The sequence below is a fragment of the Ambystoma mexicanum genome, chromosome 1p, assembly GCF_040938575.1.
Source record: "Ambystoma mexicanum isolate Mex_15411 chromosome 1p, UKY_AmexF1_1, whole genome shotgun sequence".
Taxonomy (NCBI): Eukaryota; Metazoa; Chordata; class Amphibia; order Caudata; family Ambystomatidae; genus Ambystoma; species Ambystoma mexicanum.
The window spans coordinates 1,463,135,725-1,463,155,612 of NC_090921.1; the positions used below are offsets into that span (position 1 = coordinate 1,463,135,725).

Genomic DNA, 19,888 nt, shown 5'->3' on the forward strand with positions numbered 1-19,888 from the left:
AACGTGGTCCTGACGAGGTTCATAGGGGCACCTTTTTCAAACCTATGCAGCAGGCCGCACTCAAGTTTCTCTCACTGAAAACCGCTTTCTTTCTGGCCATCACCTCTGCCAGACCTGTTGGTGGCATCCAGGCCCTATCCTGCAAGCAACCATATGTGTCTTTTTCCACGAATCGAGGCTGGTACTTCGTACACACCCCTCCTTCATGCTGAAGGTTCCATTGGAATTCCACCTCAACGAACCTTTGGTGTTGCCAGCCCTCTTTCTGAATCCTTCGTGGCTGGTGGAGAGGACCTTGCATTCGCTGGATCTTGCCCGTGCCCTACGTAACATACACAAAGTTTTCAGAAGACTTCTCGATTGTTTTAACTTTGGTCCTCTGAACCACGGGATGGCATTGTCCCAGGTTTCTATTTCATTGTGGCTCTATTTTCATTGTGGCTCTCCGGCTGCATCATTCACTGTCATCGGCTGGCGAACCGGCCTCTGCCGGGCTGTCGGAGCCCATTCCACCAGAGCGATCACTGCGAGACAACAGCGTTCCTTTATGGTGTGCCCCTGCTCGACATCTGCAGGGCTGTGACATGGAGGTCCACGCATACCATCACAAACTTATATTGCATCGACAGGGATTACAGGGATGAGTCCAGAGTTGTCCTGGCAGTGCTACGCAACCCGTTTGCTTGAGGTGAGTCTGTTCCAGGGGTAATTGTTTACTTCTGTTGAGCCTTGCCACCTCGTGTGGTTGTGTAATGTGTACTGCTGTGTATTTGTTATTCGTGAGCATGTGAATCCATGGCAGACCTCACGCTGGAGAAGGTTTGTTATTTACCTGTAACTATAGTTCTCCAGCATGGGTCTTGCATGGATTCACATGCGAACCCTCCCGCCGGTCCCTCTGCGGCCCTTCTTGATCATACTGACACTTTACGTGCTTAGCAAATCAGAATATGGCTGCCAGAGGTGGCGCTTAGAGAGGACTCATTGGATGGGGCAGAATGACTCGGAGGATGGTGATTAGTTTAGAGGAGAAATAGTTTTAATTTGAAAGTGAATTTTCTTTTTCTTTTACGGAGGATTCCCAGCCTGGCTGGGTATATTCATGAGTAGGTGAATCCATGCCAGAGAACAATAGTGACAAGTAAGTAACTTAAACCATTCAGTTGTTGACACAAATGTGTATTCATGGTCACATGAAATTGGTCACCTGATCAGTGACTTCTCTGCTGGTATACCCACTCGCGCGAACAATGGGAACAACCGATAACGCACTTGTTTGGCTGAGGTGCCTCTCATTTGGATTACCTCTGGGTATTTTGTGGCTTAGTCAACTATAACCAGAATATACTGGTAGCCCTTACTGGTTCCAAGGGTCCTACAATGTCCATTCCTATCCTCTGAAACAATGCCCTTATTAGCAGCATTCGTAACAGGCTTTTGCTGTTAAGGTAGGGCTGGCTAACTGACAAGTGGGGCAGTTCTTACAGTATCTGGTTACATCTCTGTCCAATAGAATCTTTTCATCAGGTTCTTTAGAGTCTCGGGGGCAGCACAGTGTCCGCCAGTTATATGGTCATGTGCTAACTTTAACAAGATGTTCTGATGAGGTTTTGCCACTAGTAGCTGCTCTTTCATGTCCATCTGCTGAAGTGTATATCTGGTAGTACAATCCTGTTCTCTTTGAACCAAGGCCCTCTGGGAGTATCAGGACCCTTGTCCTGATTGACTTTCTCTCTGGCTATTCTTAAGGTATCAGTCTCCAGGTCTAACTAACTAATTGGGGTAGTCTCCTGTCTGTTCCAGTCTACCGGGTTACTCGCATTAATGTAGGTTCTCCCGGTGGCTTTCTCTTGCCTAATGTATTTTCTGCTGCCTAGGGTGTATGGTGGTCATATTTCTTCGCTATGGAATGGTGGACGTCGCTTAACCCTTCTTTCCGTCACTCTATCAGTTACTCGAAGTGTGGAAGGTTTGGTCTTAGGAGAATAGGGGCAGGAAGTGTAGGCATAATGGCGCCACTTATATTGATGCCTCTGTTTTTGCTTAAAAGTACACCACCTTAGAGGGTTATGTCCTCAAATCCCTCTGTTACAAATTGTATCTGTATCTGCATATGCTAATCCCCTTCCTTTTCATTTACTTGTGGTATGGCAGCGGTTCGTTGGCTTCCGCTGTTTAGCATGGCTTGGATACACATTCAATCCACTTGTACGTCTAGGGTATACAGATAGATTCTCCCTTGAAAGGTTTGTGTCTGTATGGAGATTTCCATTGATGTTATTTCTCTGTCAGAATCTGGCGATGTGGCCTCACTGCCCACATTCGAAGCATTGAGGTTGTTGAGGGTCCCATCCGCATTGGTGCACCACATTGTTTAACAAGGGAACTTGAGCCGGTGCTTTCTCCCTATGCATAATAGGTGGAGAGACTGTGTGTCATATGGCCCTCTCCTGGGTCGTGGACTCCTGATTGTCCCAGGTAAGCGCGTGCACTACTATGCCCTTGCTGTGTTGGTTAGCGATTTCATTTCTAGTGTTCGTCCCGGCGTCTCTGCTCACAGCGCTGCATTCCGCTGATCCTTCCCTGGCTGTACCTTTTCCCTTCAAATGGTATGACTGTCTGCCTACTTTGGCCTTCTACTGCCTGCGCCATCACTTTGTTGCAGCCAGCATCTCTTCCTTTGTGGTTCTTGCCATTCGCCTCTCCCTTGTTCTCTCCTGCCTCACTGTTGGGTTCCAGCTCTCTTCCCTCGTCGCCGCAGGCCTCGCCCTCGCTGCCGGGCTCACTCCACTCACAGCCATGTTACGTTGGGTCATGTCTTTTGACATTGTCAAGTCGCTATGACTAAGAAAACTAGCCATAGCATAGCTAGTGTCGCATAGCAGGCTTGACATGTACCAAACCTCTGCCGTGAGGCAGTTCCCCACCTATTTGATAAAACACCACTAGTCACTTGTCTTTATATTTATAATTATTATTCTTTTATAACACGCTTAATACCAGGGAGTGGTTTCTAAGAGTGGGATCAGGATTGAAACCTGTTGCCCTGCTTTGTCTTGCTTCCAAGAGAAACGGGTTGCCTCTGAGTTATCCTGCCCAGCCCCCCACCCCCCCCACAACCCCCCTGAACCTTTACCCACCTGAACTAAGACATCAGCTCAGATAACCAGAATGACCTATCAGTGAGGCTCGAACCTTCAACCTTGACATAGTTCACAATGCTGATACCATCTAAGAGGACCACAATTGCTTTAAAGCAGCCACGTGGTGACCTGTAGTACTCCGCAAAGCACTCGCAGTAAACTGGCACTCAGTCCATCAAAGTAGCCTTAATGCCCCAAATAATCCTGCAAATGTAAGCCGACTCTACAACCCAAGACCACCCTGCTGCCCTCCTTTAACAGGCGTTAACTGGTGCCCGGATAGAGAATGGTAGCAAAGGCGTTATTGTGGAAACTATTCCAGCCTCTGTTTCCTACAAAACAGTAGTCCTCATCATAGATCTCTCAGCAGGTCTCAAGAACAAACCCAGTCCAGCTAAAGTTCAACCTCATTTAGCCATGCATGTACTGCCACACAACCTTCTTGTCAATCAAACCTGTACTTTAATTGACTATGGAAATGATGTTGAGGGTATATGCACACTTTCTCATGGGAATTAGTAAAGCCCAACACAGCCCCGTTCCCTTGACTGAGGAGGCTCTTAACGGCTTTACCGTGGTTAGAAGTTGCACCCCACTGCAGGCACTGAAATTATAGTGTGAAAGTAATAAAATATACAATGTCCCATAGCACCGTGCTATGAAATTCTGTAGGTTTGCTAATTAAATTGACAGTGTGCGGAGTAGTGTTTGGTGGCAGTATTGGTAGGAGTCACTGGACTTTTTGGAGCAGCCACGAGACCTGTTTTGCAGTCTTTCGTCATGCTCTACTTGCAAGAGGTAAGTGCATTTTCACATCACCGCCACACCGCCTCAGAGCGAACTGTAGAGTAGTGTTTGGTGACTGCTGTGCGGTGTGTCCTGGGATCAAGCTGCTGCCGATCGACTCCTACCGCAGTGAGACATTTCTTGCATTCTTAAATATAAACTGCCTACCTGCTGATGACTTCTATCCCTTGAGGGAATTTGGGAGTATGGGGATACGAAATAGACCAATAGCCCTTTTTTCCTTTGTGCCTTTCTGCTCCAGATGCTGATATTCTCCAGCATGGGGTCTGGCATGGATTCACATGCTCATGAATATTCCCCATCGTCAGGCCGGGAATCCTCGGTATAGAAAAAATCAGTATCAGTTTCGTTTCTGATCTGTCTTTCTCAGTAGTAACCAATCACTGGTCTCTGGGTCATACTGCCCCCAGCCAATGACTGCCCTCTCCCTAAGCCCTGCCTCTGGCAGCCAGCCTCAGATTTTTATCGCACGCTCAAGTGTTGGGAGTCCTCGTGCTGTAGCTCTCGAGCTTTTGCTGCGTTTTTGTGCTTTTTCAGGAGATTTTTCTCATTTTTTGGTTAAAAAGCCTCAAGCTCCACCGTTTCTACATCCGATCAACGGGGACCCGTTTCAGAGTTTTCTACGCCCCTCAAGGGTGAAGTATTCGTCGAGTTACGCTTTTGGAGGATTCCAGAAGTTCCGAGGCCTACCCCAGACATGGCCCAGGAGAAAGGAAGCTCGATGCCCGGGAAGCTGTTCAGGACCTGCCCTGGATGCCAGCTTCAGAATGTGTTCAAGGAGGACGAGCATTCGTTATGCCTCTGTCTCCATGAGGACAAGACGCACGTTGAGAAGGACTGTGCGTTTTGTGGGAACATGTCGGAGCGGACCATGAAGGATCGCCACCTCCGTCTTGCCAACTGGCTGGAAGGTAAGAGCCCGTCGGGCGAGTAGAAGTCGTCAGAGTGGTCTAAGTCCTGTGAGGGCGCCCCAGCGACGGGGGCCCAACAAAAGGCCAAGCACTGCGAGTCCGCGGGCACCGGGAGCGCTGAACGGTCAGGCTCCTTGGCTGCCAGGCAGGGCGCATCCTCCCCGGCACCATCAACCACGAGCCAACACTCTGGCTCGGGTAAGAGGAAGTCCGAGAACCCAGCAAAGCTTCCGGAGAGGCCCCGGTCGATCTCGAAGATTCCGGCAGAGGGGGAGCGAGGCTCGGACCCTCCCCCCCCAAGGTAAAGGACCCAGGCGTACAGAAGGTGACTATGGCCTTAATTCACCCTGCTAGGACCTCGATTGAGGATGTCGCAGCGGCCCTGGCTCAGCCTGTGGAGGCTACTCCAGTGGAGGCGACCTCAAGATCCAGAGTCTCCCTGCCACCGCAGAGGGAGTCGTCTTTCAGGCCCATCGAGAAGACCCCCACGAAGTCCCCGTTGGAAAAGGAGGGGGAGGGGCAGGTGGCCATCGTGGATACGGACAGGACCTCTGAAGAAGAGCTCATCAAAGTCCTGGAGGAGGCCCAGCCCATCGGGAGGGATCCCGACGAGGGCGATGACTAGAGTGACGGTGTCGCCAACAAGGTTCCTCAAGAGCCCTTGGGCCCGTCGTTTCCAGTGCCGCAGGACACTTCGGCGGCCATTTTGTCAGCGATTACGCCCTTATGCTCGGAGATAAGGACAAGGTTGCCCCTCCCCCCGACGGAGGTACCAGAGCCGGGACCTTCGGAAAGTCCACTGCATAAGAGGACGCATCCTCCGCCACCTCTCCCACCTCTGCGGCCCGCTCTGCCTTCCCCCCGGTAAACTACCCACGGGGATGATACAGGCACAGACACGGCTACGACCGGTACAGATGACGACGGAGGCGACGACGGGACGTGTCCCCCGTCGCCCCATGCTCGGGCGTCCCCGCCCGACGAGATTGGATCCTTCCATGCCATGATTTCCAGGCCATCCGAGCTCTTCCAGCTCTGGCCCGAAGAAAAAGGAAGGGTTGCTTTACCAACGGCGCGAGGCTAAAAGGAAGACGGTCCTCGCCGTACCACTTCTTGATGACCTCTGGGATGAGGGGCTCTCCCTCCTCAAGAACCCTGCCACGGCGCCTGCAAAGTGGGACCGGTACGAGAAGTACCCCGATGCTGCCCCCTTGTGCCTTCGGGCACAACCTACCCCGGATTCGGTCATCTTGGCAGCAGCAAAGAAGAAAGCTGGGGGGGGGGCATCGGCCTCGACATCAACTTCCCCGCCGGACGGCGAGGGCAGGAAGCTGGACACGATGGGATGACGGGTCATCTCATCTGCAGCGACGACTGTCAAGGCGGCCAACGCCCTGGCTATCGTAGCCCGCTACAACAGGCAGTTGTGGTTCAAAATCACCCCTCTATTGGACTTCCTTCCGAATGCCAAAAGGGTAGAGGCCCTTGAAATCTTACAGAAAGGTGAGATTGCTTCTGACCACGCCATCATGTTGGCAACGGACGTCGCCGACACCGGTTTCCGTCAGTTGGGCGACGGCGTTTGCCTGAGACGACTAGGATGGCTTAAGGCGACGGATTTCCGCCAGGACGTAAAAACCAAAGTTTTGGACATGCCCTTCGACAGGAACAACCTGTTTGGAAAAGCGGTTGATGAGTCCCTTCAGACTATCAAGACAGACACGGACACTGCACGGGCACTGGGAGTGCTCCAACAACGACGGCTGTCCTTTTCGGAGCGCCGGAGGCAGACAAGGTGCTTCCAAGGGATCCGGCAGTGGCTCCTCGACTTACTGCCAAGCGGCAAGATCTTCGTCTCAGGGGGCCTACAGGGGGCGTGGCAAGTCAGGTGGTGCCTGTCGACTGGGAGGTCAAGGAGGCAAGGCGGCCTCCAAACAAGATTGAATTGACCGTGGGGTCGGGCCCCCGCCGAAGCACCCCGGTGGGAGGCCGGCTGACGAGGTTTGTCAGCGTGTGGGAGTCCATCTCCACCCACCGTTGGGTGCTGGACGCCCTGGCCCAAGGGCATGCCCTCGAGTTCCAGAAGTGCCCTCGCGTTCCACCCGTGGCCAGGAAGGAAAATCACATCCCTCAACTACTGTTGGAAGTAAGGGCGATGCTCAAGAAAGGTGCCATCGAGCTCGTCCCAAAGAGGCTTCGGGGCTCCAGAGTTTACTCAAGGTACTTCCTCGTAAAGAACCCTACTAACAAATTCCCTTTCTGCATACACCTCTCAAACTCCAAACCAAACTCAACCAAAACCTACAGCACAACAAACCGCACAAACTTCACTACATCGCAACAACAAAACAAAAAACACAGTCTTGCACAACAGTACACGACGACTACCGGCCGCGAACACCCCAGGCCCAGCCAACGGACCCACCGGGCTGAGGCTGCCAACAGCACATCACTGCTCTCTTGCACTTTTCCTGCTTCCCCCCACTAACTCAACCTCCCCTCCTCTTTCAGAGCCGCCAGGGGACCACTCCGTTGGTGATAGTGCGCGGTACAAATGTCCTTTAACATTAACTATTGAGTATGCAAAACCTCTGAGGAAAGAGGACCATTGCTCTTTCTGATCAGTTTCCACTACAGTAAAATGTGTTCTCTTTATATGCCATCCAGGCTCATTCAGTTGCCCACAAGAGAGCAGACCAAACATTGGGGATCCCCTGAAATATCAGGTTCTCCTTTGAACTGCTGTTTCTGTAACCTGGCAGGCTTTGTGGGGACACTGCGTCATTGGGTCATGCAATGCCCGAGTTTCCAGCAGAGAAGAACTAGATTCTTTGGGCATCCTGAATGCTTTAATGTTTATAGGGAATTGTTGTGGGCCAGATTTATGTGGGGAGGAGAAATGTGTCACTAATGTCGGTTCCTAAGCCTAGTAGTTAAGTTGTTTGGATTGATTGTATGTCTGTTTTTATCTATTTTGATGTATTGTCTTTTTGACATGTGTAAGGTTTCTTGTAACCAAATTAAAAAAGAAAATGGACACTTGTGTAGCACAGCTAGCTATTTCAATTACATTGTTCAGTGAAAGCCCAGCTCACCCTTCATTCCTCTTGCGCTCCGGACTCACTCCACCTTTCTCTTTTCACTGCAAGTTCAAAGGAGCTAATGGACAGAGTGCAGCAGTAATCCTCTTCTGTACTCTTAAAGTGCCAAATACCTGTGTGGGGGTGATGGGCAAGAAACATTCTTTTTCAAATAATTGCAAACCAGAGGTACTCGAGATTATACTTTTATCAAGCTAATTACATTCTGTCTGGCAAAGACCAGTATGTGTTCTATTTTTTCTTTTTAAAAGCGAGCCCTGCAATTCCATTGCACAAATTTAACTTGTTACATAATGCATAATTACAATATTGCTACTTCAAAACACTGCATTGTATCCATGTTTTTCAGTAAAGTTTAGGTCAGTGTATCTAAATTCGATAGTGTAAGCTATATTTCATTTTTTTGTTGGGGGAAAGTTCATCATATTGACGAGTGAACACTTCTGAAAATATACACGATCACGCAGCTAAATGCTTTTGATGGCGATCCTAGTTCTGTGACCTGTTGATTGCATATATTGGGGCAACTGGCGCGCAACTCATGATCTGATGTCGTACTCCTTGACATTCTATCTAATTTACCCTTTTGCTTTACACCAGCTATGCTGAAAGTGAGATGGCTACAAAACTACAATATTCCACCTAGTATTTCCAGTTCTGTCTGCTATGCCATCCTCTCTTTCCTCTTACATAATAGATACACAAAGCGAACTAAATGTATATGCAAAGTAGTGATCAATATTTCCATCCAGTCTATACATCTACAGATCTACTGCAATACTGCAGTTAGCCTCCAGAGCTTGCGTTGCTCTGCGATTGATTGCATTAAATATTAGGACCTACAGGAGAGAGCTGGCAAGTCTGGAGATGGGAATTCAATCGAAATCTCTAAGTAGCTGTCAGCATTTCATGTCTGGCTGCTGCGCATCTGCCCAGCCTTCACCCTGTCCTTGGAGGCAGGGCCCGAGGTCCAGTCGATACTTTAGTGTCACACCTAGATGCCCTGCCCACACACCATCTTGCTTTACATGCGAGACCTGGAAATAGTTAATTCCAGTTGTGGACATATAGGTCCTTTCTTTTTAAGGTAAGCCTGAATTGTGCAAAGCCTTATTCCCTTAAACAAAAAAGGTATCAGCACCCCAGATGGCGCTTCCGAGTGCTAAAAGCGATAATTACTTTCCTGTATGCGCAGGGTTGGAATGCTTTGCTTGTGCTTAAGTGACTCTGGTTTGAGGACTGTTGGCGGCCCTGACCTTCGCCCCAAAACTGGTGCGTAACGCTGTTTTAAAAACAGTTGATATCAATGACTCGTATAGGACATCCTGGCCTGCTGCTAAACCCATACTACGTCTCGTGCTATGACTTTCCTTTAACATTGTGAATTTTATTGTTAGTGAAACATCTGAAATTCTCCTTACACATCAAATGATGGGTCATGCATACAATATACGGGACACTGCCCTATGCAACACTGACTGCACCAAGCTGCACAGAGCCTTGCAATGTAAACTGTTTTCAGAGTCTATTTTTTAATTATATTTATTTGTGCCCATTCATACAGCTAACTTTTACATGTTACAGACACTCCTCTCACTAATGTCTTATTTCACTGGTACACACATGTGCAGTTGCTGATTTTAGGTCTTGGGTACAAATAACATTTGGTGATATTTAAAATATTAGCACAAAATTGCTAATCAAATGTTTGTGGGATCAAGAACATTTTAATTAGCAGACTCTGCTAATCAATTTTTGAAAACTAATTTATACCTTTCCGTGTTCTGATCAATAGAGCAAGTTAACTGAATGTAGCTGCCTGCATCCTCGGCAGTTAAAAGTTGGAAGCAGCTTTTGTCTTTTTTGCGACTTTAAAATCTGATTGGAAAAAAGTTCAAAATAAGCCTGATGTGCTGCCATAAAACCTGTACTTGGTTAAACTTTTTCCTAACGTTCCAAAGAATTCAATACATGAAGATGACCTTGATGGAGAACAAGGATCGCAACTAACTTCCTCTGTGTTGATAGATGGACATTCATTGCATATGTAGTGCCATTAACTTTTGTATTTCCTTAGTATTTTGTTTTAAATGTTCTCTCTGCTTCTTTTAACAAATTGTATTACACGTTCTGTTATGTGTCTATAATGTATAGTGCTACCATTCACTTTTAAACCGTTTTTTTTTTTTTTTTTAAAAAAAGTGTACCTATTTGTTTCTTTTGTAGGCGGTAAGAAACCAGTATCTGCATCTGCAAAAGAGATGGATTGGGCACAAATGGCTTGCCACAGATGTCTCGTCTATCTCGGAGATTTGGGTTTGTTTCTTAATTTGAACCTTTTGCAGCTTTTACACCTAAACAGCATTGACCCGACTCCCCTTTTTAATGCAAAACCTTTGGAATTATCTTATATTTGTTGACTTTAATCCTTTTTTGCTTCCTGTGAGGCGCCCCACCCTGCTTTTTAATTGCCTAATACTTGAGTTAAAACATTTAATTCATCAATTCTAGTAGACATCCATGAACAGAATTCTCAGCTCCATTAAAGGAATATGTTGCTAAGATAGCACAGTTGATTTAGCACTTGCTGCAGAGCTCTTTTTGCATCCTGCGTGTTACAGCTGTTATTCCTCTCGTGCTCATTCAACCAGTCATTCTGTTGAGATGAGTAAATGGCAGAGAGGTGGGAGGATAATAAGTATTGCGGCTGTCGGTAGATATTTGTAAGCACTTGATAACTATTAACCAATGTATTATGTATAGGCTGTGTCTATATTGAAAAGATGTTTCACCTGGGTTGCACATTATCTTCAGTCTGTTGGTGGCATTTATTAAAAGCTTTCCTGAGTGTTCTGCAGTATGATTGCTACGACCACCCAACGATCAATCATGTGCCTCTTTCATGCTTTATCGCTTCACTCTCCACTGCGGGAACGCCTCACCTCTGACCTAAAGTGCATCCCCAGAGTGACTGTTTTCTAAATGAAGCCCTGACATATACTAGGGGCATATATTATATACACGTTTGGAAATGTGGAGTGAATACATAGGCCCATGACCCTGGCAACGTTATAGAAATCTAATTGCAAAACATGTACGCACATTGAAAGACTGTTTGAGAATATTGTCTGTATGCACGTTCAACTTTAAAAAGTTGAGGTGGACTATGACATTTTCTTTTTGCACCTTTCCCTCCATAGATTCCTATGGGACCCCCAGTGTAATTGCGTTTTGTTTTGTTTTAACCTCGTCATATTTGGAGGTCAAAGCGTCTGCTTAACTTCTCTTGCCTGCTCTGCCCATTCGTACGGGTAAATGGACGTGCCTAAGACTGTCAGTACTGAGATACTTTCTCTCTTTTGGAATTCTTGTATTTTTACAATTGCACACATCACCTTATAATAAAATAGTTACTTTGTATGCTTATAACTTTCTACCTTAAGGCTTTTGTGTTACTTTGACAAAGTGCCCAAGACAAGCTGGTGGCATCTGTTATTTTTTTTAACTGTTTTTTTTGGTGATATTTATCTTGCACTTTTGCATTTAGCGCTAATGGCTGCTAAAGATGGCTAGCACCCTAAAATGGCTGTACCACAAGATTTTCACGTGTTCTTTGGCCATTCTGTCCTTTAGCCACCTCCCTGCCTTTTTGGGTCAGGAGATGCCATGTAAAGTAACCTAGTTTCCAGCGAAAGCTGCTGCTTTCACAGACAAGTGGGCTTTGTGTGTGTGAGCCAGAGGGGACTGGGACTGTCTGGTCCCAGTCCATGTCCTCTGGCGCACGATTGTCTGTTGCTAAATGGATGTGATGACCAGTGCTTGTCCAGGATTGGACTAACATTGGCTGTTTGAATGTTGCATATGCTTACCATTGGTGGACTTTGGCTAGTTCCCAGCCGGAATCTTGGATAAAAGTAGCGCGCCTGCAGTTGTTCGACAAATCATTGTAGCTGAGAATTCTACGAAGAGGAGCAGCCCGCCCGGCGACACAAGAACGACCCCTGCAGCTGACCAGCATCGACTCTGGTTGGGCCTGTGAAGCCCTGCTCCACTACCTGATCTCCGACCCTTGTTGGTGCTTCGACCCTTGGAACGGTTAGAACAACCAGTCACGATACCTGTTCGCCGATCTACGACTTGTGCCCCTGGACAACCCGGTGGACTGACCAGCTATGTTTGGGGCTACTGTGCTGCAGCAGTCGCTGTTCAGAACAGAGACAGGCTTGACGACTGCTCCAGCAGACCGCTTGTGACCACACTTGTGATCAGTCCAAATGATTACCTGATCATGGGCTCCCAAGAGGTCTCAAATGAAGAAAGGCTTCATGGATTGCCAAACGTTCCCTTTCTAGTACTGAATAGCTCTTTCACACAATCAGTATGCGGGACAAAAAGGCTGTAGGGTGATGGATTCCTTCAGCTGAGACTGGTTGTAACAAAACAGCCCTTTTAACACAATTGGAAGAATCTGTTTGAAGGCCTTTGGGTTGTTTTGAAAGTGGTGTAGCGGGAAAGGCCTTTTTTTTTTTTTTTTTTTCAAAGCTGGGAATTAATGGTCTGCTTCTGTCCAAGTGTTTATTTTGTTCTCCAAAAGGAAATTGATCAAAGGAACCACATGGAAATAATCTTTTAATAAACTGTCAGTAAAAATTCGAAAAACCATGTGAACCTCGAAGTTCTTTTGTAGCGGTTAGTTTGTGCCAGTCCAATATTGCTAATAACTTTGAGGTCGATGGCGAGTCTTTTTTACAGAGGTCGCAAAACCTAAATAGTCTACAGGTCGATGGAAGACTATTCTCTAGTTTGTCTATCAGTTTATGATCTCAAAATCTTTGTATAATCTCTTGAACATGTGTGTCAAGTGTGGGAAGATAAGAGGAATAGATTAGAATATTGTCTAGATAAACAAGTTTAGAGTTGCAGTATGTCTGTGAAAATCCCATCCATAAATCTCTGGTAGAATGCTAGGGCATTTCATAATCCAAAGGGCATGTCTGGATATTTTAAATTACAAAACGGGGTACAAAAAGCCATCTTCCACTCCTCTCCCTTTGCCACAAGAAGCAGATGGTGAGCTTGTGGTAGGTCTAGCTTAGTAATTAGACGTTATGTATAACAAGGTTCCATGTGATATCCCCGCAAAAATGTCGCCATACAAGAGAGGCGCAGATTTCATGCAGCAATTACCCCATGGAACTTGCAGGGGACAACCACCACAATCCCTGCTCCCATTTACCCCATAAATAATGTTGCCTATGCAGTTTCCCGGTGATTATATGTATGATGACATTATTTAAGGGGATATTACCTGATGCCTATAACAAAACTTCATAGTGCAGATGGTTTAGAATGCAGTGCCCAAGTGTCCTTTTTTTTTTTTTTCTTTTTCAAAAGAGCAGCTCCTGCCTAGTATTTTGAATCTCATATTAGCCTGTCTTCTAGTTTTAGGTGGAAGTATTTCCTTAGAGCCCTTTTTGGGGAACTGATCAGGAGTACATCCAGCAGAAAGGTTTCTTGACTTTGGGTTCCAGATCCATATGGTTATCATAGAGAAGAGGTCGAAGACTTTGGACTCCAGGCTCCAAGAATGTCTTTGTTTTGTAATATTTTATTTTTAATTTTGCATCAACAACATAAACATACAAGTAGTCCAATGCAACCCTCGACCCACCCTGAAGATAATACAATGTATATCAACATTGCATATTAGTTTGCCCACAATTCCATACCTCATTCTTATTTCACTGCAGTGATCAAATACTGTACATACAGAGCCTACACCTCCAGCTGCCGGGCATGAAGTGGCAACGTTCAGATAAATGCAGTCTCCATGTCATGGCAGTATGCCACATCCTGCTGCCACCCCTGCACACTGGGAGGATGAGACTTCCCCCTCGCCCCCCCCGGCCATAGCCACCCTTCTGCGAGCCACCACCAATAGCAGCCCCGCCAGACGCCTCATCGCCTGTGGCAGGCACCTTGTGCATCTCAGGAGCATGATGACTGGCTCCAATTGTTACCCAATAATCAAAGACTTTCTCCAGAACCCCCTCCCGAAGTGGGAAACCTGCATGCACTCCCAGGCCAAATGTAGAAGGCCTGCCTGTGCGACGCCCACACCTAACACAGGGGTCCGGAGTAGAAGGAAAATTCCTGTGGAGCCCGGCCTGGGTATGATAGACCTGATGTATGAAATTAAAATGTTTTAGTTTGAATTTAGAATTTTGCGTAATCTTCTGGGTCTGACCGAGCACATATGTCGAATACTCATCCGCAATATACTTGCCAAGAACCCTTTGTCACTGCCACATTGGTGCCTCCCCGTTGCACGGTATATCCGCCATGAGACTGCAATATATTCGCGAAACCAGCAGCTCATACTGATTCCATGTAATAACGCCCACGTGGGAGGTTGTCTAGGAAATGTTGGGAATAGTGCCTTGAGCGCAGGCCACACCCGGATGTTTAGGAATAAAACCAAAGCTCGCTGTCCCGTTACTGCAAGCCCGGCCACGTGTCGTACAGGGAGGATGGTTGAGTTTAACGTGCCGACACCCATCTAACCTGCAACCTTCTTCCAGATCGCACAAGTGATCTTAACGACATTCAGGACGCAGGGCGATAACCCTGAAGCCCTGAGGACCACGGAAAGCACCAGGTTCAGGGTGGCAAGTGCCCTTTCTACCTGCACATGAGGGAGAACGAAATGGAAGGCATGCCAATGTGCAAGGGAGTGCACCTGTGCCACTCAATAATAACGTTCCATATCCGGCAGCAGGAACAGACCTTCCCCTCAACGGTGTGTCAGCGTGCTTCACCCTCACCGCCTCCCCGCCCAAAGAAAATAAAAAATGAGCCCACACTATTGTAAGAAAAAGCCGCCAGAGAGAAACGGAGGGACATTGAGGAAATTATAATGGAGTTGCGAATCAAGATTCGGTCCATTAGCGTTCGCGGACGTGTCTGCCATCTCGCCACCGCCTCCTGGAGAGACCCAACCACACCTGTAGACGCGACTTAGACACAGAGCCCTGCCTGCCCCCGATCTGTCGGGCAGAGGATCCACCACTATTTTCAAACCCCCCCACCCCCAAAAACACTATGGTTGCATCCTGACACCCAGCCAGCTGGACCATCACCAATCTCGGGCGTTACCGCTGTCCACGTTCACCCATTCCCGGACACCGCAGACCAGCAGAGCCCTCCTCTCGTCATTCCTTGCCACTGAAACCAGACAAACCTTAACCCCCTTACCTATGGGGATAGGCACTCCCCTTGCATAGGATGAATAGGATGAAAATTACTGGTGACAGCCCCAGTGTGATCCCCACCTTTGTTCTGAAGTAGGGGCAAGTTGGGTCTCCTGAAGAAAAGCCACCTCCACCCTGCGTCTTCGGAGATATTGTGCTCTACCTTCCTGTCCTTGGAGAGGCGATTCCCCCCCCCCCCCCCCCCACTAAGATTCCAGATGCCTACTTGAAGGGCTATCCTCACACTGCCTCCCTACCCCCAACTAATTGTACAGCCGCAGCTAATTAATACCAGCCAGTAGATCACCAGGCAAGGAATCTGACTCCAGGCAAACCCCCCCCCCCCCCGCCCTCCACCCCCACTCACCCAACTGCAAAACAAACCATGCAGTGCTCTGGGTGATAGTGCCCATCTAGGCATCTAGGCATGTTGGATCGTGTCCCGGTGCCACCACTTAGGGCCTCAAAGTGCTTGTCACCACCCTGCCCCGCCCAGTTCCGCCAGGGCCAAGCCTCAGAAAACCAGTCCGTGGTCCGCATGCGCACAAGCAGGGAGACACTAGTCTACTCAGCCCAGGCGGGCGCCACTGCAGTCACCTCGGAAATCCAGCCGGTCCCGCTTCAGCCAGACCTCCTCCTCCAAAAAGGATGCCACAGAACCCCAACAGGAGTTGCCACCAGAAGAATGCTGAGTGGAGGGGGGGAGGGGGTCACAGCAGTGCCCGGTCCTTGAACTTCCAGGGACTCCGCCACACTCCCTGCACCCCGCCGCAGGGCGCTCCAGGACTCGCCCACCTGCAGGACTAGTCTTCACCTCAAAGCAGGTCATCCTTGCCACCACCACCAGCAGGCCGGGGGCTCATCTATGCTCGTCTGCCCCAGACCTCCCACTGAAGTTTCACAGGGCCCAGTGTTGTTGCCGGACAGCTCGGGGCTTTGCAGCCATCCCCCTTGTGCAGCCACCAGCACAGGTTGAGCTGGGGGGAACCGGGGGGGTGTGCGCCGGCTCACTGCACGCTGCAAATGCTGTCAGTGGGCTCCGGACTGCCTCCGATCTGCCGCAGCTCCACACACTGATGCTGTCCTTCAGAGGCCTTTTATCGCTGTGACCCACAGTGGTCTATTTGCAGGCTTCTCCTCTCTGGCCTGCAACCGGGCCCTAACAGCTTACCCGTCCTACCCCGATGGCATGCGGGTGGCAGACCTGTCCTGCACCAACTAGTATTTTGATGCCAAATTGGTCTGTGAGACTGATCTCACGCAGAAAGGCCCAGCTCTGCAGCAGCCGCTTCACTCCAGGAGCCTCGTCAAGCTGGTTCCCCCGGCCCTGCCATGTCGGAAAGGCACAGTTCAGGCCGGCCTTGTTCCGCACCCCAAATACACTGGCAAAACTCACTGGGCTTCCTCTTGAGCTGCAATTTTATAGGATTTTATGGAGCCGACACACGGAGCTCAACGAGAGTCTGCCATTCTTGTACGAGCTCTCTAGCGCCACCCAAGAATAGGTCTTTAGAGTCTTTGTATTCAGCAGCTAATGAGGAAAGAGGGGCTGTTTCCCTGAGGTGGTCAGCAGATGAGCTGTTTTGAACACAATACTCCAAGCTGGAAACAGTCTGTGCGCTACAGTTAATGGCAAGATGGCCACAGCATTTTAAGTATGATCAGAAAGGATGGTGCAGTGATTGGATTAAATGCAGTGCAAGGTTCGAAAAATGAGGGGAGCTGGGAGATATTTAGCTCTCTGCTTGTCGCCTAGAAGAGCCCTGTTAGCTTGACACCAACAGCTTCCAGGAGATACTGTTGGCTCCCCAGGCCAACTGATGCCAATCACACCTATGTGAATTTAACTGTGTTTGGGCCAATCTATAAATAAAGCATTAGGACACATCTGACATTTAAAGCATGAGGCCTAAATAATTCACAGAATGATAGGTCTCTATCTTATGTGGAACTTTGATCTGTGAAACGCTATGTACTAGCTTCTGGTCACTGGTTAATGCTGTGTACACAGGAGCTGCCTTTAGCTCCTGCTTATCCAACCTTAATTTCGAGCTCTGCAATGGTTTCGTGGAATTGAACCACTTGAAGATGTAGTTCGAATGGATTGTGTCCTCCCGCGTATTCCTCATCTTAGATATATTGTCTCCCAGCTTTGCTGCTTCGGAGAAAAAAAAAAAATTCACCAGAGGGCGCTGTGTTTGAGGCCGCGCAGTCGTAGTCCCTCGAGGGCTGCCATTGAGCGTCGACGTAATCTGCTGTATAAAGGGCTCGAACCGTGCCTGTTAAGTTTTTCTGAGCAACTGCTTCGTGTCTTTGAACGGCACATGGTTGAGAAAAAAACCCGATGTCCTAGTTATCTACTCCCACCACACCCAAGACGCGTTTAAAAAACATTTCTGAAGTATGGTAGGAAAATGTCTAACCGACCCCCATCGGAATTGCCTCTGTTGTCTCAGCCCAGACCATCGGATTGACGAGTGCGGTTCCTGTCGGGCCATGTCCAATAAGGCTCTTAGGGAACAGAGAGGTAAGCTGGCGGTGGGGGAGGAATCTGAAAAGTCTACAAAAAGACAGAGAATTGAGTCAAAAATCTCGACATGGGTCGAGGAGGTAGAGATCCAAGAGTCGCTCGAGGAAATCCTCTTTGTCTAAGAAGTCAAAAAAGCGATGTCACAGGTCTTCCTCCTCTGGAAGGAGAGTGACTTATCCATCCATGCATTATTCCCCTGAAAAATGGGAAGCCTTTAGGGCTTCTATGCTTAAAATCTTCGAGAAAGCGGCCCAGACCTTCTCGAAGAAGCCGCGTGCAGATCATCCCCCTGCCCACTCTAAAAGTGACAGAGGGAGATCAAAGTCTAAACAAGTGAGAGCTGATAAAGAGTCTAGAGTGACATCAGGGGAAAGTTCTCCGACATCTTGTACAACGGCAAAACCTCTGCTTCATAAATCGGTGGTAGCGGAATCGACATCGGCGTCCAAGTCTAAACTTGACTCGACACAGTCGACTACACCCCTGACTGTATCGAAGCCTCCTTCGAAAACGTCGAAGCCAGCGTCCTCTTTATCACCGCCTTAATCGAGGCAATCTTTACTCCCGATACCCAAGTCGACGCCATTGCCCATGCCAAAGTCGATACCACCCCCTTCACCTGAAAGTTTACCATCCTCAACCCAGGCAAGAATTTTTCAGATCCATGTCATCCATCTTTGAAGAACAATCCTCTGAAGAGGATGTTAGTTCAGCTGGAGTTGGAGAGGTCCCTGAAGAATTAGTGGACCCGAGTAGCAGGATAACAGATCTGACTGTCTCCAAATGCCAGTGGCCTAGACACTTCCCCTGAAGTGGAATTTGAGAGACCAGATCCTACAGATCATGCAGATCCTAGTTATAGGAATCTCATGGGAATGGTCATTGATTTCATGGGTTGGAAGGCAGCTTCCCCCAAATTTCAACCAGAGTGATATGACTGACATTCTGAGAGGGTCCTCAAAAAGACCCTGTCATCCCTTTCCATAAGGCACTACAAAAAAGGGTGATGGTAAATTGGAATGCCACCGATTCGGTTTCAGCAGTAGACAAAAAAATGTGTAGCAAAATACAGGCCATCTTCATCAGATCCGAATACCTATCTAAACATCCCTCACCTGAAAGTCTAGTGGTACAAGCTGCAACCTCCACTAAGCAATCAGCTTACCCCTCAATACCACAAGACAGGGATGATTAAGTTGATGCTTGGACCCGGAAAGTTTTTATCTTCGGGCAGCATGGACCTTAAATCGATGAATGTAAGTTGCACTTTGGCAAGATTTACATACACCCTGTGTGACTGTTTGACATCAGCGGCTGAACACATACCGGAGGGTGAGGAAAGGGATGGTTTCCTGACAATAGTGAAAGATGGAAAAGAGGCTATGGAGGAATGCCTCCTGTTAGGACTGGACACTGCTGATGGTGTAAGCAGGTCCATGGCATCTAGTACAGTCCTACGTAGATTGGCATGGCTGAGGAAATCCGGCTTTGCACCTGATGTGCAGTCTAGATTATTCAATATGCCCTTTGATGGCTTGAAGCTGTTTGGCAGCAAGGCGGACGAGAGCTTGGAGAAGCTGCAGATGTTACGCTCACCTGGTATCCACGGGGACGCCACCCAGCCCTGGTTGGATGATTTGCACTCTCGAACCCTCTCCCAGTCCCTTGGTAAGGCCTCTGGTTAAAGATGGGTCTGCAATATAGGCGAGCTGGATTCAATACCAGATTGTCTTTGTTTTCCGTCCTCCCCCTTGGGCCCTCTCCTCACCTTAATATTGTAAAAGGTGGATTCTCTGTCCTGCTCCTCATGGCAGGGGCACGTAGATGTGGGGGGCGAGCAGCGACCAAGTTACTTCACTGGTGCAAGCCCCCCTGTGGGAATCCAGGCCTGCTGCAACTCCGTAGGTTTGCTGCTTTACAGTCTTTATATGCAGTTCTTATGTTCCTCTTAGTTCGAATAATAATGTCTTGCTTCTTTCCTTTTAGGTATGGAAAGGTATTTTGGTGTTGTCATGCAGTTTGAAGATGAATATGGGCCGGTAGGCGAAAGCGCAGTGTACGCAATGCTGTCCGGTGAGTAATGCGCGGTGCTGTTTCACCTTTTTATATTGCTAACCTGTGCCTTTTCTCCCCTTGCAGGTTGCAA

At 48.3% G+C, this 19,888-nt stretch overlaps 1 protein-coding gene across 1 annotated transcript in view; it reads left to right on the forward strand.

The window, feature by feature from the left end:
* The window catches only part of SMG5 (SMG5 nonsense mediated mRNA decay factor), a 1,109,458-nt gene that overhangs the window by 227,748 nt on the left and 861,822 nt on the right, over window positions 1–19,888 (forward strand). The window contains exon 5 of the mRNA XM_069607113.1: window positions 10,189–10,278. Coding sequence (XP_069463214.1) covers window positions 10,189–10,278 — 90 coding nt within the window. The remainder of the gene's footprint in view (window positions 1–10,188; window positions 10,279–19,888) is intronic.